Source organism: Hippocampus bargibanti, linkage group LG13, assembly GCF_051943395.1.
Source record: "Hippocampus bargibanti isolate YZ-2025 linkage group LG13, ASM5194339v1, whole genome shotgun sequence".
NCBI classification, from domain to species: Eukaryota; Metazoa; Chordata; class Actinopteri; order Syngnathiformes; family Syngnathidae; genus Hippocampus; species Hippocampus bargibanti.
Window position 1 is genome coordinate 21,971,031 of NC_142746.1, and position 22,854 is coordinate 21,993,884.

The following is a 22,854-nucleotide window of genomic DNA, read 5'->3' on the forward strand; positions in this document are numbered from 1 at the left end:
ACTAGTCATACAAACACACGCATACACACTTGCACAATTAATCTCCCCCCCCCCCCAGCGTCTCGTTTAATTAGCTTCGCCATCAGACTATTGAGCTCGATGACTGCGTCCCTTCCCGCCGACCCCAATCCAGTCCCCACAATAGGCTGAAATGATGATTGTTTTTAAAAATGGTGACGTGCGTATGACCTGAGGAAGACAGGAGTTTATTTGAAGTCCTCCCCGAGCTTTGATTTGTCGCCGTCGTGCTTCGTTGGGTGTGGACCAAGGGACCCCCCCCCCCCCCACACCCCTTTGAAAACAACACACCTTCCATCCATGCTGGGCCACCAACTCCCGGCGTCACCCCCAGACGTGCCTCCCCCCACCTCCCCATCCTCCCCCGGGCGCCATTTGCAATTCCGATTCTTGGCAAGATATTTATTTCCAAGCACAGAAAACCCGAGCGGCCTTTTTTTTTTTTTTTTTTTTTATTAACGCGACGTGTTTGAAATGCCGTCTGACTATCGTGGCGTCGTGCCTTCAATGCGATAACAAGCGCTTGCGTCCTCTGACAAAACATGTTTGTTTTTCTGTCTCTCCCCCCCCCCCCCCCCCACTCGTCTCTTTCTGGAACCTTCCATGCATCCGACACTGCCTGCATCCATCGTTCAGAATGTGGCCGGAGGGGATTCAGCCAATGAGAGTCTGAGCACGTACCAGCGGCGCCGAAGCAGCTGACCCAAACTGCTCCCTGGGTTCGGATCTCAAAAATCAAGATTTTCGGCCACAGCTCACATTAAAGTGAGTGTTTTTTTTTTTTATTTAACTCATTCACTGCCATTCTCGAATGTATTCGGGAATTGAAAAGCATGACGTGAAGCATCTTGTTTTTTTCATTGGCGGGGTGCCGATTAAGCGCTGGTCAGACCTCTGGCAATGTTTTTCTTCCTGCTTACTCGTCTAAATACTCATTGTTGCGCCATAATTAATTGATAAGTCCCCAGACTTCCTGTCGTTCTGTTTTTTTTTTTGCCCCGCACCCCCCCCCCCCATCTCTCTTTCTTATCTCTCTGCAGCTCAGTGTTGAGCTGGCCTAATTAGAAATCCCCCCCCCCCGCAGGTTTTGGTTACAAAGCCGAATATTTCCTGCCAAGGGTTCATCGGAGAGTTTCTGGGTCAAGTGAGGGCAAAGCGGGAGCGATAAGCCTCACGACTTCTGTCGCATGATTCCGCTTTCCAATAAAATCCAACATCAGCGACTTGGGGGAGGGGTTGAAATGGGACTTTACTTTTGACCTTTTTTCACAGCCGCCATTTTAACATCACTGAATACTGTTCTAGTGGAAAAATGATAATTATGATAATAATAATAATAATAATAATAATGCAATTGCTAATGATAATGATAACGATAATAATAATAAAAATAATAATAATGATGCTAATGCTAATGCTACTGCTAATGCTAATGACAACGATAACGATCAATCACAATAACAATCAATCACGATAACGATAATGATAATGATGATAATGATAATGATAATGATAATGATAATGATAATGATAATGATAATGATAATGATGATCATGATCATTATCATCATCATCATAATAATAATAATATATTTCATTTGTAAGCGCCTTTCAAAACTCTCAAGGTCACTTTGGGAAGCTAGCCAGATAGCTGGCTGTTAGCTATCTAGCTAGTTATCTAGCTAGTTGAGTCAGGAAACATATTAGCTATTTAGCTGGGTAGCTAGCTATCTATTAGCTAGCTTTCTATCTTTTAGAGTTATTCCTGGTTGAGTGAACGCTGGCGCGTGTGGCTGCCGCTACTCACCCACAGAAAAACGTATCCCTTGACTGTAAATTGACCATGAGAGTTTCGAAAGGCGCTTATAAATGAAATTATATTATATTATATTATATTATATTATATTATATTATATTATATTATATTATATTATATTATATTATATTATTATTTACAGTAATATATATATATGCACTGCGAGACTAATAAAGGCAAAGCCAATCCAATGCAAATCCAATCCAATATATATATATATATATATATATATATATATATATACTGGTGTGCAACTGGTATGCAAATGAGACAAGGCGTCTCTTGCAGAAATGTAAATAAAGAGCACCAGTGGTGTGTTCCAATTTGCGCTTGGCTGAAAGAGGCAATTATGCATCAGAAGAAATCCATAAAACATTGAAAAGGATTCAAACAACACTGTGGGTGACATTTACCCATCGCCATTTGTCGCTGCTCTCAAAACACTATGTTTGCGTTTGTTTGTTTGTTTTTTTTTGCCGCACCCCCATTTGCACCCCACGAAAGCAGCAAATGGGGGTGCGGCGGGGGAGGGGGGGAGGCTGTAATGCAAATCGCATAGAAGAGAGTCCAAAAAAAAAAGATAAAGCAGGAAAAAAAAAGGCCGCCCAGGGCTATATTTCCACCTGGAGAGTTGCATAATTCATGAGTCGACTGTGGCGTGGAATAAAAAAACATAAGACAGACAACATATAAATCTGACATGAGAAAGCCTCGGACATGAAGGGGGGTGGTCGTGAGGGGGGGGGGGGGCTGCTCCACGCCAGTTGTGTTGGAGACGATTATGAAATGCGCAAATTAGAGCCGCAAACAACTCATCTGGGGGGGGGGGAAGAAGAGTCGATCTTCACGCATGCAAATACGGGAGCTGCTCCTTTGCTGTTAATTGGCCAGCCAGCCAGGTGGAGCATGTTTGACCTCAGACTTGACCTTTCCTTCAGCCCGGAACATCTTGAGATTGAATTGACTAGCAATTTATTCACATGGCCACAGTGTCTGCTTTTGAGGAGGTTTCCAACGTGGTTGATCATGATGTTAAAAAAAACATTCATTCATTCATTCATTCATTCATTCATTCATTCATTCATGTATATTCATGTATTTATGTATTTGTGTATGCATGCATTTATATATCAATTTATGTATTTATTTATGTATGTATTTATGTATGTCATAGAAAAAATAGATCTATATAATAATAAAAATACATTTCATTTATAAGCACCTTTCAACACTTATATCAAGACAGAAAAACAGATCAATATTTAAAAAATATATACGTACATGTATTTAGATATTGAGATAAAAAAAAATCTATCTAGCTTCCTAGTCATCTAGCTGGCTAGCTAGATCATTAGCTAGCTAGCTATATATATAGCTAGCTATATATCTATCAATCTGTATATCTATGTATCTAGCTATCTATATATCGAGATATCTATTGTATCTAGCTATCTATATACGTATCTGTATGTTTAGATTTTTTTCAAATGTCCATGAAAAAGTTCCCAAAAGGCAACCTATGGAAAATGTCTACGTCTGTCCATCCGTCCACCTGGGTAATTAGCGCCAAAGCACATTCAAGCATTAATGCTGGTCCACACGGCCCCGATTAGCATGACGAGAATATGCAAAGCCTTGATGTGATCCCCGCGCATTAATGAGTTGATCCTGTTGTTTGACTTGAAGGCCTTCGTCAAACAAGAGACGCTCGACGTGCTCGCTTGAAGCCGCTTCGCTTCTCACAAGGCGAGTCCAGCGCAGGGAAGGCGGGAAGGTAGGCGGGATGTAGGCGGGAAGGCTAGCAAGTGAAGAAAATCCCATTGCCAATCCACAAGTTATTCTTTTGACCCTTGGACGGCTCATTTCGGGTGTGCTAATAGCGCGTTCTCCCCGTATACATCGCTCGCACCTTCCATTCTTCGGATGCAGCATACGGACCATAGCCAAGGGTCCCGCAGAGGGCCAGGATTCATCGCCGACCACACTCACATCAACTTAGTTTGCCTGGCAATAGCTGCTCCGTTAAAAAAAATAACGACAACAACATTTTTTTTAAAAACGGCAAAGAAAATTCTGCTTTTCTCTCTGACTTTTTAGTTGAATGCACCAATTTGTAAACAAAGCAATAAAAAGCCCGCTTTTCATGTCGCAACCACTGCTTGCATGCATGTTATGACCCAAACATATCATTTATACAATGGACTCTTATTTTTATTCATTTTGTTGACTGCACATTGTGGAAACGCTCATGTCTCCACAAATATGCGATCTTTATTCTTCAACACACCCACATACGTGCGCTCAAACAGCACTCAGGTACGCAATTCCACTCAAGGGCGCTCGCCGTATCAGTCAATGTAAATCTCATTTATTGTGCTTTACGTCTGCTCTCGCTTTCCCCCTCTTTCCAGCCCGTTTGGGAAATCTAAATGACATATATACATATAATCAAATCCTCTCTGCACTTATACGCTTTTCGCAGGCGGGGCCATTTACGTGCCAGATATGGAGATAAAAACTGATGGATTCGCACGATATGTTGCGACAATAATTATTATCTGCTGTCCCGGTGTTGACGACAATATCTCAAACGCTGCACTTGACTAAAAGGCGATAAAACGTTGACTTGATTGAACGTGTAATTGCGTTTACATTGGGCTTCTTGTCTTTATGTTGTCACACACACACACACACACACACACACACACACACACACACACACACACACACACACACACACACACACACACACACACACACACACACACACACACCCAAACCCACTGCCACACACACACTCACGTGTCAACGATATTCCCCGCATATTTATACGTACATCATAAAACTTTGAAACACAGGGAAATATTGTGAATATTCAAAACAGGTAACACACACACACAAGAAAGAGAAAGACACTGAATGTAAAATTGCACATGGTCATTATTTTTTAATCATGTTAATTTGTGTCATTCGAGTAAAATAGTTTTTGTCATCTCACCGAAAAGATCAGACCCCGCCTACCCCCAAAACAAAATAAAAGCTACTTTACGTCATTGTTCAAATGCTTTCCTAACCAAAATGGTGAAACGAAGTAATCTGAATGAAAAAAATAGCTCTCACAAAAATTTATTGAATATCTCGATCACAATGTTGCTTTTCCAGAATACACGACGTATTAATGTCATCTATTATCTTAATTTCATGGTTTGTGTCGGCTCTCCCAGTTTCCGGTCGGGTGTTTGTTCGATTATTTTGTCCAATAGGATTTCACTTTTGTTGGTTGCCAGGACAGTGTAATCTTCCCCGGGAATTCACAATGTGATCCGCGTCATGTGTCAACTATCCGCCCTTTGATTGGTTGCGATGTCCTGGTGTTTTGATGGCGTCTCATAATTTTACTTTTATTTATTTAAGATTCTTATTTTTCATGTGCAAAGCATCAGCGATTAGCTAGCTATATATATAATCTTTTATCTTAATTTCACGGTTTGTGTCTACTCCCCGGTTTCCGGTCATGTGTGTGTTCGGTTATTTTGTCCAATAGGATTTTACTTTTGTTGGTTGCTATGCCAGTGTAATCTTCCGTGGGTATTCAAAACGACGTCACGTGTCAACCATCCGCCCTCTTATTGGTTGCGATGTCCAGCCAATTATATTGCAGCGGGGGGCGTTTCCTGAATTTAAAAAAAAACCTCGCAGGTGTTTTGACTGCGTCGATAGTCACACGCCAAACATTCAAATTTGTACGACGACTTTGTCTCATAATATTACTTTTATTCATTCGAACTTTTTATTATTCATGTGCAAAGCAGCAACGATGAGCTAGCACCGACTAGCCGACACAACGAGTTTGTCCTGTCCCGAGCAAGAAAAAAAGTGTGGATTTAATCACCAGCCCCGGTCAGTTTCATGTCATTTATTATTATTATTATTATCTTTAGTTGCATCATTTTTTAAATGTTTCTGTCATATTGATGCATAAATATTGAGTGTTAACTGATATAATTTGGAATTGATGTATTGAAGATAAATGTTTGAACGTAATTCTTAGTTTTGGGTCATCATAGTATCAAACCATACCTGCCCACTACTTTGCCGTAAAAACTACGCTTTTCTTTATCCCATAACGGGTTACGAGTTAATAATGAAAATTACGCTTTCTAATAAAAACAAATTCAAAATCGTCAAAATAGTAAGTACTGTACTGAACGTTAATTCAAAACACGAGAACAGGCAATCAGCACAATGCTAGCTGTTAGCTTCCTTTAGATGAGTGCGCATGCGCGTGCAACGGGTCTGGAATCCAGTGTCATGTCCAGTATCAAATCAACAAAATGTGTGAAAAGTAAAATAAAACTACAGTCGTTTCGTGAGGAATACTCCCAAGCATTTGCCGAAGTTAGACTTCGCTCCAAAAAAGGTGAAAATGATGCCAGTTCGAGTTTCATACCTATCAACCTTGGCTAATAGCTGCGCGTTTAAATGATTATAATTCCTGTATAACAGTTGTAGTACGCCGTGCATTATTTCAAATGATTAAAAAAACGCTAAACAAGCAAAAATGTAGAAGTATACTGCGCGTGCGCAGCAACCTAGTTTCAGAAGTTGGCGTGTCGTTAGACACTAGTGATGGGAATTCTGACTCTCTTTCAGAGAACCGGTTCTTTTGGCTCGGCTCACTAAAAAGCTCTTATGGCTCCCAAATGGCTCCTCAGTTTGTTTGTTTGTTGCTTATATTAATTAACTACCAAAAATCACGTAAAATTATGTTAAAAACGAATTACTCATGTAAAAAATACACTCTATCAAATATTTTTCTCCCCTCCTCTACCATGGATATCGACCAATCACGCGCGGCTTTAACCGAAGACTGAGGTCGGGGAATAGAGGACCAAAAAGTCGGCTCCGTGTTAGGAACCGGCTCTCTTTTTTCACTTCAGAGATCCGGCTCTAAAGACCGGCTCGTTTGCGAACGACACATCACTATTAAACACATTTCTCAATTAATAGACCGTTCAAATTTATATGAATATCACATTTTCAAAATTATCTCGAGATTACTGTGAAATGACTTGTTTGTTGTTGCTTCTGATGACCATTGATCCATCCCATACTTGTAATTTATTATTTGATCAAGCGTTGGTACTTACCGTGGCCGGTTTCTTGTGTAGTACATGGACATGAACTGCCTGTGCGAACCTCAGAAGGAAAAAAATAAATAAAATAAAAGTAAAAGAAGCGCTTCTTTTAAAAAGGCAGTGAGTGATGTGAAGAGCGATCTGAATTGAGTAGATCTGCCAAAAGCGATATCGGAGGATGAGATTGTTGTCCGCGATTCACCGTTTTTCATCAAGCCCTCAACGCCAACTGACCCACTTTTGTAGCCGTAACTGCCACGGACGGCTTGGAGTCCCTTTTTCTTACGGTTGTGAGAGTGAGACGTGCGAGAGTGAGGGGAATGTGTGAGATGAGATGTGAAGTTAGAGCGAGAGTGCGGGAACCCAAAAGAAAAAAGTTTCTTGCCATTAAAGGACGACCGACGCCTCCGGACAAGTTGTTTCCATCATTTGTAAAATGACTTCTACCGAGCGTATTTGACAAAGATTCCACGGCATATAGCTAGATTTTACCTTTTAAAACTCGCACTGAATATTCAGGAAGTCTTGTTTTTGAGTTGCTGACGAGTCCTCACGTTACGTCACTGAAGGAACGCCCCTGACCGAAAAAAGGACATATTGTAGCAGTCCTTTCATCACGTCAATGCATTTTGCGATACTTTGGTTGGTCTGAAAACTTCATGTAGCACCAAAAAGAGGCAGAAGAGGGTGACAAAGCTCCTTGTAAGGAATTCATCAGCCTGTGGAAACGGGCTGATGAATTCCTTACACGGAGCTCTGCCGACATCTTCTGCATTTTCGGTGACACCACACGTCAGTCTTGAGCCATCAAAATGACCCAGAAAACCTTCTTGAATCGATGTCAAACATGTATGCTTTCCTCTTCGGAACTATTTGAATCATATTCATAACTGGATGAGTCACAAGAAAGCATCTTCTCCGAATCTGAAGCCATTGTTTTGATTGTCCAACAATGCAAGACGTCTTGAGGTGACGTCACGAACAAGGGGGCGGGACTTTATGAATCTGCCCAGTTCCGAGCTCATTTTGTGGCAGTTTTGGGACACTTGAAGTCATTTTTATTGGTGTTTTGCATTTGACTCAAAATATCAGCCTGCGTGTTTTGGCTATTTTTGATGCTAGAAAACATTTTTTCTGGTGTCAGTTAGGAAATAAAAAAAATGGTGTCGGTTGGCCTTTAAATTTTCTCAGCGTCATTCTGGCCACCTGTCAGGTTAATTAAAATCATACATCAATATTTTTGGTGTGGAAGTGTGATATGAAATTACTTTGTTGTCCAGGTTTTAGCTGTTAAAAAGCACTCAGCAGTGGCTGCAGCTCTATGACACAATTTGCTGAATTCCTCTCGATGATAAAAAAAAAAATAAAACTAAAATAAACTGAGCGGCATAAACTCATTGAAAACAAATCCATCAAAGGTCAAAACGTGCTAAACATTTAGAGGTCAAAAAATGAATACAATCTTAGTTGGAGTTTTGGGTCCTGGATCCTACACGATGCGCAGCTGCTGATGAAAAGATCAATGAATGCACTGATGTGATGATCTACGAAAAGAACAAAATCCGCCGAGGTCGAGTCGAGGCGGCTGGACTTTTTGTTGAAATGGTTTCACCTTGGATGGATGCTCCTGTTGTACATTTTCACTCGTTGAATAGAAAAGAAAAAAAAGGGCTCAGATTGTGCCATGCCACATGTCCACAAGTCTCTATTTCTCTATTTATTCATTTCTTTTTATTCAACTAGCTATCGAGCTAGCGATTTAGCTCGCTACCTCGCTCTCTAGCTTTCTACCTAGCTCTCAAGCTATCTACTTAGATCACTCTCTAGCTATCTTCTTAGCTCTAGCTATCTACCTAGCTCGCTCTCCCGCTATCTACCTAGCTTGCTCTCTAGCTATCTATACCTAGCTATCTACCTAGCTATCTAACTAGCTATCTACCTAGCTCACTCTGTAGCTATCTACGTAGCTTGCTCTCTAGTTATGTACTTAGCTCACTCTCTAGCTATCTACCTAATTATTTACCTAGCTTGCTCTCTAGCTATCTACGCAGCTTGCTCGCTAGTTATCTATCTTGCTCACTCTCTAGCTATCTACCTAGCTATCTAACTAGCTATCTACCTAGCTATCTACCTAGCTCACTCTGTAGCTATCTACGTAGCTTGCTCTCTAGTTATGTACTTAGCTCACTCTCTAGCTATCTACCTAATTATTTACCTAGCTTGCTCTCTAGCTATATACGCAGCTTGCTCGCTAGTTATCTACCTAGCTCACTCTCTAGCTATCTACCTAGCTATTTCCCCAACTTACTCTCTAGCTATGTACCCAGCTCACACTCTCGCTATTGACCTAGCTATCTACCTAGCTCTCTAGCTACCTAGCTTGCTCTCTAGCTATCTACGCAGCTTGCTCGCTAGTTATCTATCTTGCTCGCTCTCTAGCTATCTACCTAGCTCGTTCTCTAGCTATCTACATAGCTCGCTCTCGAGCTATCTACCGAGCGCTCTAGCTATCAACCTAGCTATCTAGCGAGATACATTATCTCATTAGATACATTATCTAGCTAGCTCTATATTTATTTTCGTCTTATATATTTCTCTTTGGCAATTTTTTAAACAATCGAATACTGTAGAACTGTAGAAACAGTTTTTTTTTTTGACAGGAGGAGGCTAATTAATGAGATGACATGCACATTTAGCTCAAATGGATTATTTTTAATGATGCAGTCGAGCTTTTCTCTTCTGGCTTAAAAGCCCCGAGTGACGTAAAACAAACAATAACTTGAATTTAATTGACCATGTACAGTTTCTTCCTTTATAGCAAAGAATATCGACCAATTATGGAAGAAAAAAAAAATACGAATGGACTTCATTTTTGTTGGTTTTTTTGCACTAAACAATTTCAATTCTTGTTTCTTGTAAGAAACTGCTCGACTTATAAAAAAAAAAACCTTTTTATTCTCAAGTGGCTTTTCTGTTTTTTGTTATAAATAAACAGATGTCAAATTGCAAGCTTGCCGATTGATTTGCGAGCTATCTACCTAGCTCGCTCTCTCGCTATTTACCTAGTTTGCTCTGTAGCTATCATCTGTTTGTTTTTTTGTTTTTTTGCACTAAACAATTTCAATCCTTGTTTCTTGTAAGAAGCGTTTTATTGTCAAGTGCCTTTTTTGTTTTAAATAAACAGATGCCAAATTGCAAGCTGGCCGATTGATTCACGAGATATAGACATTGCTAACTAGATCGCCGGGCCTCTCAAAATATAGATTGATTGCTAATAGAAGGATAAAAACTCGCTCACTGATAAATGGAAGAATGGATAATTATTTAGTGGCCAATCAATTCCACACAATTGGCATCATTCATTTGCGGATCCGTTGAGATGCTCATCACCGCCAGAGTGACTTTCAATTTTCCAGTCCGCAGGGAGAACTTAAAGAACAACATCATTTTAAAGCCATTATGTTATATAAATTCGCCATATCGAACCTCCAAGACTAAGTGTTGCATTATTGATCTCTGCATGGGAAAAAAAATGTTTTAGGTATTTCTGCTCTGGCAGGTTCGAGCTCATCCTTGGCGAAATCACTTTTCCGTTTACGAATGTTAAATTTATGAACATTTTACCTTGGCATACAAACTATTTTTCGGGATACACGCGGAGCGCCACAATGAGTGATGTGTCGTTCGCGAACCAGCCCGTTCTCCTAACAAGAAAATGGCAGCCTGCTTGTTTTGGTCCTCTATTCACCGCCCCCAGTCGACGGTTAAAGCCACATGATTGGTCAAGAACGCAGCAGTCAGGTGCGGTGGTTTAAACATTAAAGAAACAGGCAGACGACAGAGATATGGTGAGAAAACAGTGAAATTTAGACTCGTTTCGAGTGTAGACTGCAAGGTTAAAATATCCCATCAATCGGGCTCCACAAATAACCCGCACAAGCCATCTGTACACTTGATGCAAAAAGCTGTCAACCCTGCTAAACAGAACACAATTGATGAGGAACTAGGTAAAATTATGGCGGAGAAAGTACCTACTAGTGATCATTCCAGTCATAGGTGTTGGACCAAATGACTGGAGTTCCCCAGGGCTCCGTCTTGATCCCACTATTGATCCCTACAGATGTTCAAAATGTCTGCCACATGGATGTCAGAATTCAAACCAGTCGTAACAGGGGTTTATAAACAAATCATTCTGCAGTTGGGGGGGGGGGGGGTGGAGCAAATTATAACTGCCGCATGCCGAGAAGGCCGAAACATAAGCAAATAAATACCCCCGCCCACCACAAAAAAATAAATAGCTACCCCTGACATTTGAGTTGTGCCCTCTCCTGCGTGCAGCCCGGCGGAAATGCAAGTGGTGGACCATGAAAGCGAAAGCCTTTCGCGCAGGTCGGGAAGGTGCGGCTGAAATGAATCTTTTCCCCTCGGCTGTGTTCTCATCACTCCGCGGTCAGTATTTCCTAAGTCGGTCATGCGGGAGGGGGGTAAGGCGTGCGTTCAGATAGCCAAGGATGCGGGCTTTGACTCGACTCAATAGTTTGGATTAAAAGAGCTCTTTTGCGCCGATGAAGAACTCTTCGAAAGAGTCGCTGCAACAAGTACAGGGAAGGACATCTGAATATAACGCTGTCAGAAAAGTCAACCCTCAACGGTGGAGTTAGATAGATTTAGATTAAATCAGCCTTTATTTACTTACTTTACTTACCTTTATTTGTCTCACACTGGAGAAATTTGTCGGAAGAATCATTCGCGCTTTCTTTCCTCACCGATGATTGAAAGAGTTGTACATGTAGCTATCTATTGGCTAGCTATCTAGCTAGCTAGCTATTGGCTAGCTATCCAGCTAGCTATCTATTGGCACGCTATCTAGCTAGTTATATCTTGGCTAGCGATCTCGCTATCTATCTATTAGTTAGCTAGCTAGTTAACTTGTCCTGTGACTGTGAAGTGACCTTGAAAGTTTTGAAGAGCGCTTGTAAATAAAAAAAAATATGTAATATAATATTATATAATAATAAAAATATTCTTATTCTTATTTTTAGCTAGCTAGCTTTCTATCTGAGTTACTTTCGGGTTCAGTGAACATTGTAGCGTGTGGCTGCCACTGCTCCCCCACAGAAAAAACTTAGCCTGTTACTGTAAAGTGACCTTGAGAGTTTGGAAAGGGGCTTATAAATACAATATAATAATAATAATAATAATAATAATACATTTCATTTATTAGCGCCTTTCAAAACTCTCAAGGACACTATTATTATTATTAGCTATCTATTAGCTAGCTAGCTCGCTTTCTATCAATTTGAGTTACTTCCGGGTTGAGTGAACGCTGGCGAGTGTGGCTGCCGCTGCTCACCCACAGAAAAACTTTTCCCTTGACTGTAAATTGACCTTGAGAGTTTCGAAAGGTGTTTATAAATACAATGTATTATGAAAATGTGCGCGCTGTTCTCAAAGCAAAACTACCTTTCAAGTAGATTCCTGTCAATGGATCTTTTTGGGTTATTTATATATTATCGTTTCTTTTTTTTTAAAAACAACCTCAGCTGCTAATCACCATCTTGCAGGCTCAATCTCAGTGAAATGCGCTACGCGTGTCAGCGGGTTCAATGGCGCTTGCCCCGGGGCGTGCACAACAAATGACCTGGTGGTCGCTATTAGCCACATCAATTGTAAACATCTCTGCAGGCATGCTTGTTTTTTATTTTATTTCTTTCCTCAACTGCCCTTTAACGGCGGATGTCGTGTAAATTTCCAACCAGAGCACTTTTATTATTCCATTCGACATCTTTTCCCGGATGATCGCCATTGATTTTACGAGCTGAGAACTTTTGAATAATTCCTTCTTTGACAAATGGGTCGAAAAAGGCGGCCGCTGCCATTTCAGCGCCTGCAAATATATGCCAAGGACCCCCCCCCCCCCCAAACCCGCCCCCTGAATGACAATACCGGCATGAAGCGCATACTAGGGACGACTAAAGCAAAAACAGCTCATCAACAGCAACCCAGTTAGTGTTTACATTATGGTTATCTGGAATTTTTTTTGACAAAAATGTGTTTGATTCAAATTCCATATTGTTCCCGATCAAATCAACTTTAAAATTATTCTTTATACATTTTACGCTCTCCATAACCTTGCCCCCCCCCCCCCCCCCCATACCTATCTGACCTTCTTCAAATTTCTATTCCCTCTCGTTCCCTCAGATCCTCTTCCTCCCTCCACCTCTGTGTACCCCCCCTGCCCGTCTCAGCATTATGGGTACAGAGCTTTCAGCTGCTCTGCCCCCAAACTCTGGAACTTACTTCCTCCCCCAGTCTTCGGTTAAAGCCACGTGATTGGTCAAGAACGCAGCAGTGAGGAGGGGGGGTTTAAACATTAAAGAGACAGGCAGACAACTGAGAGAGAGCGACAAAATGGATAGAAAACGGTGACATTTGGACTCGTTTCAACTTTGATAAAGCAGTGTGGACTGCAAGGTTAAAATATCCTATCAATCGGGCTCCACAAATAACCCGCACAAGCCATCTGTACATTTGATGCAAAAAGCTATCAACCCAGCTAAACAGAACACAATTGATGAGGAACTAGATAAAATGATCGCAGAGGAAGCACCTACTAGTGGTCATTCCTCAAGCCATCAACGACCATCACAAAGGTAAATAAAACGACTTTATTATTCAGTGCAGTTTATTTCTTTAACTATAATACCATAGCACATTTATTATACATAAAATAAGGTATATTTTGTGTAGTTTTAAGTCTTAGAAAATTGTGTTTTGACCTGGGAATGGATTAGTCTCATTTTAATGGTTTCCTGTGGGAAATTAATTTTTGGGATACACACTTTTCACCTTACACACTCTGTCTGGGAACCAATTAAGTTCGTAAGCCAAGGTATCACTGTATTTGGTTAGTCAAATGGACATGAGGCCGGGAGTCGGCCTGGTTCGAAAGCTTGAATATATGACGTTTGGATTTGTAGTTGATTATTTGTACTATTTTTGAGCATCCCGCTGCCAACTCGACAGCCGTCCGTCCGCGTTCTTCCCTCAGGCTGACCAATAAATTCAACTCGCATTCCTTTCACTGGCGTGGTTGACCGCAAGACTTTTTTTTTTATTCATCATCCGTTGCATATTTCACCAATGTTGGTTATTATTTTATTGTTTGGGTGAGTGGGGGGGATGCGCCAAGCAGTCAACAGTTGGCTGATTGAAATTCAGCCTCGGTGATGGAGCTTGTGCTTGTTCTCCCATAACATGATTAATCTATAATGTTACCTCGGGCTGTGTATTTGGAAGGCAGCGCTATGGTCTTTTCACCTCTGGCTCTGTGCGGGCACGTACCTCTCTTTCTATTCCCTGCGCATTTCTGCCTGACATGAATGGATTTTTTTTCTCCTCTTTCCCCCCCCCCCCCCCACCTCAGCAAACTCAAAAATGTAACACCACTCTCCAAATTGGCATCGAGGCTTTTCAGAAGAAGCAAACCGAGAGCATGATAATGATGGACAAAGCGAGATGGTAGCTAACCGCGTTCCCGTGCGATTTTCAGTTTTGTTACAAGGAAAATTCCAATAATATTGTTGAAAAGTATTCAAACAAGTATTCTGTTGAGCCACTAGTAGTCAGCTATTACTATTTTTTTTGCTTTTGTATTGTTTTATTGTATTTATTTATTTTTTTATTATTATTTTTATTGATATTTTTATTGTTATTTTTATATTTATTTGTATGTATTTTTAAACTGTTTATCTCCTTTTATAATTGACTTTATTTGATTTTTTTTAATTTGCTTTTGTATTGTTTCATTTTATTTTATGCATTTTTTATTATTTATTTTTATTTTTATGTATAAACTGTTTATCTCCTTTTATAGTTTGGTTTTATTTTATTATTTGACTTGATTTGATTTATTTTTTAATTCTTTTTGCTTTTGTATTGTTTTATTTTATTTTGCGAATTTCTTATTTTTATTATTATTTTTATTGTTACTTTTATTGTTATTATTTTACATTTTTTTTGTGTATTTTTAAAATGTTTATCTCCTTTTATAGTTATGTTTAATTTTTTTTATTATTTGATGTAATTTGTTTTATTAATTTGTATTTTTAACTTGATTTTGATTTTTATTATTTTTATTTAGATTTTGATATTTATTTTACTTGTTTTAAAAATGTATCTCCTTTTATAGTTCAGTTGTATTTTATTTTATTATTTTATTTTTTATTTTATTTTAGATAATTTATTTTTTATTTGTATGTTTATTTGTTTATTTATTTTTCCTTTTATAGTTTGTTGTGTTCTGTGGAGCCAATAGAACCCAGCTATTATTTTATTGGATTTTGCTGAAATATTATTTTATTTTACTTTTTAGTCTTTTGGTTTTATTTAGATTTTTATTTGGATTTTTATTTAGATGTATTTTTAAAATTCTTGTTGCCTTTTATAGTTCAGTGTGTTTTGTGGAGCCAATTGCAGTCAGCTATTTTATTGTTTTTTTTTTTGCTGTAATTTTATTTTAAATGTTTAATGTTAAATTTTTAATTTTTAATTTTTAATTTTTAATTTTTAATTTTTAATTTTTACTTTTTAATTTTTAAATGATTATTTTTTTAACGTTTATTTTTCAATGTTTTAATGTTTTAATTTTTTAATTATTTTTTTTTTATTTAGAACATTTAAATTGTCATTTTAAAGTTAATTTCAATCGTAATTTTAATATTAATTTTTAAATGTTCCTGTTTTTTTTTCGAATTTAGCAAGCATCATGGAATTTCAGCTTTGATTTGCTTTCGTGGGCCGAATAAAATAATGTGACAGGCCAGATCTGGACCCCCGAGCCTTATATTTGATACCAGTGTTCTATATTCTGTCCTTGTTTTTAATTTTTTTTTCTTCCTATGTCCTGCTACTTGTGTTTCTATTTCCGTTACTCTACTGCTATCCAAAACGTGGGCTAACACCCCCCAACTCCCTCGCAAGCCCACCCCTTAGCATAGATTAAAACCCGCAGTCCGTCAAACACAGGATAAATTACAGCCCGGCCTCAAGAAAAGATTCCGGCGAGCCGATTCCGTTCGTCTTATGCGGCGCGCCGTGGCACTAAAATAGCGGCGCTAATCGATGAGGTCAGAGAGCAGTTCCTCCGGTGTTGCAGACATGTATATTACACCCGTAAAAAAAAAATTCCACATAGAGTAGCCGGCCTCCAGCTATATGTCAGGAGATAATTGAAAGCGGGAGATGCTACTTGCTTTAAATGAAGCGCGTGGATACTAAAGAAGGCGTCATATGGCCCCAATGAATCACGGCGGGATGTTAGCAAGATGCTGTTGGAAATGAATAATAGAAAGTGAGGGTGGGCGGGGGGTATTGAAAGACTTTACCCCACAGGAATAGACTATTAATGAACGGCTAATCCAATAGCGCTACTCATCCGTGGCTAACCGCTTTCCTTTTTGTGTACCCCTTGGCATCCTCTCGTCCATATAAGTCCAACTGTTTGGGGCGCTCGCTAATTAGCCGCCGCCGCCATCACCGTAAGAACATTTTGGACACCATTCGCGGCGAAATATCGAGAAAATGGCACCTTGAGATACGAGGCGTGATTATGCCGATATTTGCTTTGACTTGTGTGCGCAAACTTGAATATGGTGTGACGAAAATCAGTTGATAGTTAATATTATAACATATAATATAATATAATATACTAATAGCTAACTAATTGATAACCAACCAGCTAGCTAGCCAGCTAGTCAGCCAGATAGGTAGCCAGATAGATATCTCTTAACTGTCTAACTAGCTAGCTTGCTATCTATTGGTTATCTGTTAATAAATAGCTCAAGTAGCTCAAGCTAGCTAGCTAGCTAACAGCTAGATAGCTAGCTTGAGCTATTTGAGTTATTCCCGCTTGAGTGAACGCTGGTGCATGTGGCTGCCGCTGCTCACCCACAGAAAAACTGATCCTGTGACTGTAAAGTGACCTAGAGAGTTTTGAAAGGCGCTGATAAATGAAATGTATTATTATTATTATTATTATTATTATTTATAATTAACAATAATATAATTACATAAACATAAGCTCTCTATTTGCTATCAACCTATCTATTAGCGGGTTGAGTGTACAATGGCGCGTGTGGCTGCCGCTGCTCACCCACAGAAAACATCATCCTGTGACTGTAAAGTGTCCTTGAGAGTTTTGAAATGCGCGTAAAAATAAAATGTATTAATATTATTCGTGATTTTATTCGTAAATTTATTCGTGTTTGTTTTTTTTTCTTGCGGGGGCCGCGGATAAAGCGCTGGTCAGACCTCTGACTATGTTTTTTTTTACGCTTCCACCAGAGGGCAGACTTTTCTTTTTGCCCATGTTTCAGCTTCAGCTGTTGTTAATGTGCTATATCAATCAATATGTATGTATTGTATTTTATTTAGTACATCCACCCCCATTTGAAGCTCAGATAACTCCAGACCCATATAACTTAGGAATTAACTCAATATTTTGTAGGTCCCCCCCACTATTTTAGTGAGCGCGTTAATAGCCACTTTTGGCCACTGGGGGCAGTATAGGACTTCTTTTTTATTTTGAAATCCAACTTTACATATTTGACAGCAAAATATGACAAACGGCAAAAATGATCATGACAATGACGGATGGAACCTTCCACAGGTGCTATCTATTTTTCTTTGTTTTTTTTTCACTCCATCACCCCCTCATTGCCCCCTTTGCCCCCCCCCCCCCCACCCCCGTTGCCAGTAGCGACGTCGTGCCATTCAACCCCCTTAACCCAACAATTAAGAGATATTTCCGCTCTCGTCACCAACACGAGAAATATCCTTTAATTGTAAAGCTACGGGGGTCCGTCACTCCAAGCTGTCTTTTTTTCTGCCCCAGCTCACACACACACACAAAAAAATCCAGTCAATGCAGTTAAAAACATATTTCATATCACAAAGCTCCTCTTTGACGTGGATGATCCAGTTTCTCATCCCTGCTGGGGGGGGGAACGTTTTTTTTCCTCTTTTTCTCCGATGCAACTTCTCCAAAAAGTAAACAGTCCGCCAGGTCCGTTTTGTCCTCCGTCCTCATGGTGTCCGTGGACATCCGTCCGGAACGCCGGCGGTGGACGTGCGGGTGTGCGCGGCGGCGTTCATCGCTTACCCCGTCACACCCCCATTTTCTTTCTCTCTCTCTCTCTTATGTCTCATGATATGTGTCCCCCCCCCCCTTCGTCCTGTCCATCCGTCCGTCCGTCTGTCCGTCCATCTCTTCTCCATCTTTTTCTAGTCGGCTCGCCGGGACGGGCGAGCTGCACTCGCTGCAGTCACGTGATCGTCAGAAGCGAGGCGTTGAGTTTTTTTTCTCTCTCTCTCTCTCTCTCTCTCTCTCTCTCTCTCTCTCTCTCTCTCTCTCTCTCTCTCTCTCTCTCTCTCTCTCTCTCTCTCTCTCTCTCTCTCTCTCTCTCTCTCTCTCTCTTTCTCTCTGTTTCCCTCTCTCTCTTTTTTTTCTCTTTAACTCTCTCTCTACGTCTCTCTCTCTCTCTCTCTCCCCTTCTCTCTCTCTTTCTCTCTGTTTCCCTCTCTCTCTTTTTTTTCTCTTTAACTCTCTCTCTCTCATCTCTCTCTCTCTCCTTCACTCTCCTCTCTCTCTCGTTCTCTCTGTCTTCCTCTCTCTCTCTTTTTTCTTTCTCTCTAACTCTCTCTCTCTCTCTCTCTCTCTCTCTCTCTCTCTCTCTCTCTCTCTCTCTCTCTCTCTCTCTCCCTTCTCCCCCTTTCCTCAATAATAATTCGGAAGCACGCGCTCTTCCCTCCCTCCCTCCCTCCCTCCCTCCGTCCCTCCCTCCCTCCCGCATCTTCTTCCTTCTCCTCAGCGGCTTGCTGGAGGAGGGCGGGCGGGGAGCGCCAAGTGTCTGGCAAACCGGAGGGGGGGACTCACATGCATGTCCAATTCCGTCCGTCCGAACGACGTCTCCCTCCTGCCTCCCTTCCTCCCCCCTTTTTTTTCTTTTTTCTTCTCCGGAGCTGCCTTCTCGTAGAAGTCTTCATTTGGCCGCTTTAGTTCTATCGGCTCAGGACGTCTCGCTGTGTTGGATTTTTATGTTATTTGTTATTTTGTCATTTGGCGGCGGTGGCGTTGATGACTCCGTCTGGACCAGTTGGACTATTCCGGACGGCTTAGTCCCCCTCCTCAATTGTTGGTTTTCCCTTTTGGTGCCGCCGCATGCCGCCATGGAGCTGCTGCTGGTCTGTCTCTCCTTGTGGATATTGCAATGCAACTCGGCCAAAGGGGACTCCATCATACACATTGGTAAGCCTGCAGAGGGGGGGGGGGGGGGGTGAAGAGAAAAAAAAAAACCTTGCGGCGGTCTGAACGGGGGGAGAGGAGGAGGAGGGGGCTTTGGTTCCTTGCTGTCAAGCTGAAAAGTTATTTGTTGCACATCCCCTTAATTGTGAGGCGTCCATATTCTTGCTGCCTTTTTTATGTCTCTCTCTCTCTCCGGAATGCAACAAGAAGGAGGGGGGAGGGTGTGTGTGTGGTTTTGCCAAATGGAACGAGGGGTCGCCGACGTCTTTATGCCGGCAAGCTTCAACTTCCACATGGGACGTGATCGCCATGCCAACAAAGCGCGGTGGCGGTCGGCAGGGATGGACGTCGGTGGACTTTTTAGCCATGCCAAACGCATAGAGAAGCTCTTTGTGCGCCGGCGTCACTGCTTTTTGCTTTGCCGCGCACCCCCAAAGAAGCTCAACACACACACACACACACACACACACACACACACACACACACACACACACACACACACACACACACACACACACACACACACACACACACACACCCTCATATTGCAGTGCGTGGTGTCCAATCACCCAAATACTTCATGTTAGCTGTGCTCTTGCAAAGCAGCACCTGTCGCTTTGATTTTCGTTCACTCACTCACTCACTCACTCACTCACTCACTCACTCACTCACTCAATTTATTCACCTGTTTGTAATTACCTATCTATTTAGTTCATTTATATATTCATTCACTCATTCATCCATTTATTTATTTATTTACTTGTCCATTCGTTCATTCACTCACTCACTCACTCACTCAATTTATTAACCAGTTTATTGATTTATTTAATTACCTACCTATTCATTTCGTTTATTTATGTATTCATTCACTCATTCATCCATTTATTTATTTATTTATTTATTTATTTACTTGTCCATTCGTTCATTCGTTCACTCACTCACTCACTCACTCAATTTATTAACCAGTTTATTGATTTATTTAATTACCTACCTATTCATTTCGTTTATTTATGTATTCATTCACTCATTCACCCATTTATTTATGTATTTATTTATTTATTTACCCATTCATTCACCCAATTTAATCAATGAACGGGTGGTTCATTGATTTATTTAATTACATACCTATTGATATATTTAGTTATTTGTTTATGTATTCATTCATTCACCCAGTTATTTACTTCTTATTTATGTATTTATTTATTTATTTATTTATTTACTTCCCCATTCATTCATTCACCCAATTTATTACCCCATTTATTGATTTATTTAATGACATTTTATATCGTTAGTTAATTTTTATGTATGCATTCATTCATTCACCAATTTATTTATTGATTTACATATTTATTAATTTACTTACCCATTCATTCATTCGTTCACCCAATTTATTCACCCAATTTATTTACTTCATTTATTTCTTCATTCATTTATGTATTTATTTATTTATTTGTTTACCTACCTATTTATTCATTCATCGAATATATTCACATATTTATTTACCTACATATTTATTCATGTATTCATTTATTCACCCAATTTATTGATTTACCTTGTTTATTTATTCATGTATTTATTGAATTATTTCTGTATGTATATGTTTATTTATCTATTTATTTATTTCTTTCTGTATTTATTTTCTGCTGCAACAGTGCGTGCGCCAAGCAGCAGGTTCTCCGTCATCAGCTTTGAGTGCAGCGCTGGGACTTGATCCAAAGTCGTATTGGTTGATGCACGTCAAACGGGCACCAAATATACACGTCCTTTCCGGAAAAGCTGCCCCCCTTTTTCCCCCTTCGCCTCCTTTACCACCTCCACTTGAATGATATACCGTCATGCCATAAACTGACAAGCAAAGAGGATGGAGTGTGTGTGTGAGTGTGTGTGTTTGTGTTTTTGGTCTACGTGAAAACAGTGAAGGCTTTGCGCAAAAACAAAATGGTGGCTGTACGCCAATAACCCCCCCTACTGCCATCATCAATTTTGCCGTTTGTTGCTTCCACAGGTGCCATATTTGAGGAGAACGCCGTGAAAGATGACGAAATTTTCCAACTGGCCATCTCAGACCTGAGTTTAAACGACGACATCTTGCAAAGCGAGAAGATCACGCATTCCGTCAAACTGATCGAGCCCAACAATCCTTTCCAGGCTGTGCAGGAAGGTAGGAACGAGGATTTTTTAAACATTGATTTTATTTATAAATGTCCCTTTTTAAAAAAAAAAAAATAAATAAATAAATGCTAGTGGTTGAAGAAAAATGGCAGCGAAAGGAAGTGTGTTTGAAAATGTTGTGCGATGGGTTTCATTGGAAGGCGAGTTGGGTGGGAGGAGCCAGGCGGAGGAATAGTTGAAGGAAAACGGACATGATGGAAGGACGAATAGAGGGGCAGGGGGGTCTTCTTCCGGTTGCTGGCAGCGTCGCTCGCCCGTTTGCATCCCAGCGTGTCAAAAAGAATCCCCCGCCTATGATAGTATTGTTATTTTACATTTGGACCAAATATATGTGCGCACTTGAACTATATTCATTTTTTTTGGATTGCATATTTTTCAATGCTTCTACAAAAGGTCAAAACAGTAAAAAAAAAAAAAAATTTCCCAAGGTGCAACCGTGAACGAAAATGTCCATTTGTTTATTTGTCTTTCATTCGCAAATCAATTTCATGTGGCTTTTTTTTATTTTTTTAAGTTGGTTTGTTCAGTAGCTGGCTGGTAAAATTTTCACCAATTAATTAAGTGATTAATCAACTACTTAACTTTCATTTATGTATGTATTTACTCATGTAATTATTTATGTATTTATTTATTTTTCATGTTTTTATTTTGTTATTTATTTGTTTGTTTGGTGAATTTATTTAACTTTGATTTATTTATTTATTTGTAATTTAATTATTTATTTTTTCATGTAATTATTTAGTTACGTATTTATTTTTTTTGCTTTGTTTTTATGTATTCATTTATTCGCCCATTCCTTTATTTGCAATTTATTTATTTATTTATTTATTTATTTATTTTTCATGTTTTTATTTTGTTATTTATTTGTTTGTTTTGTGTATTTAACTGTTATTAGTTTATTTAGTTGTTAATTCATTCATGTATTTATTTATTTAGCCATGTATTTCTGAGTTTATTTATTTATTTACTTATCAATTAATTAATTTATTTAGTCATGTATTTATTTATTTATGTATTTAGTTATTTTTTTACCCATTCCTTTATTTGCTATTTATTTGTTTGCTTATTTTTATTTGCCTTTTTATTTTTTATTATTATTATTATTATTATTATTATTATTATTATTATGACTATTATTATTATTGACTATTATTATTATGACTATTATAACTATTCTTCTTCTTCTTAATATTACTATTATTATTATTATTTTTATTATTTTTTGAATTATTACCATTCTTATTATTATTGCTATTATTATTATTGCTATTAGTAGTACTAGTATATTCATATTTTTTTTTTTTTTTGTGGGGGGGGGAGATTACGGTTTCATAAAAAGAATAGTCCTCAGCGTTTGACTTTTGGGGTACACCCTTGGAGTACACGTAAAGCAACCCTTTGAAATA

The 22,854-nt window shown here is 39.4% G+C and overlaps 1 protein-coding gene across 4 annotated transcripts in view; it reads left to right on the forward strand.

Annotated features, from left to right (window-relative positions):
* Window positions 1–653: 653 nt before the first annotated feature.
* grid1a (glutamate receptor, ionotropic, delta 1a) overlaps window positions 654–22,854 on the forward strand; it is a 171,819-nt gene continuing 149,618 nt past the window's right edge. For 2 of the 4 annotated variants that reach the window (XM_089012303.1, XM_089012305.1), the window contains exons 1-2: window positions 18,834–19,279; window positions 21,282–21,437. In XM_089012303.1, coding sequence (XP_088868429.1) covers window positions 19,069–19,279; window positions 21,282–21,437 — 367 coding nt within the window. In that variant the 5' untranslated portion in view covers window positions 18,834–19,068. Of the gene's footprint in view, window positions 784–18,833; window positions 19,280–21,281; window positions 21,438–22,854 lie in introns of those variants that run through there. The other 2 variants (XM_089012304.1, XM_089012306.1) reach the window with 2 other exon arrangements.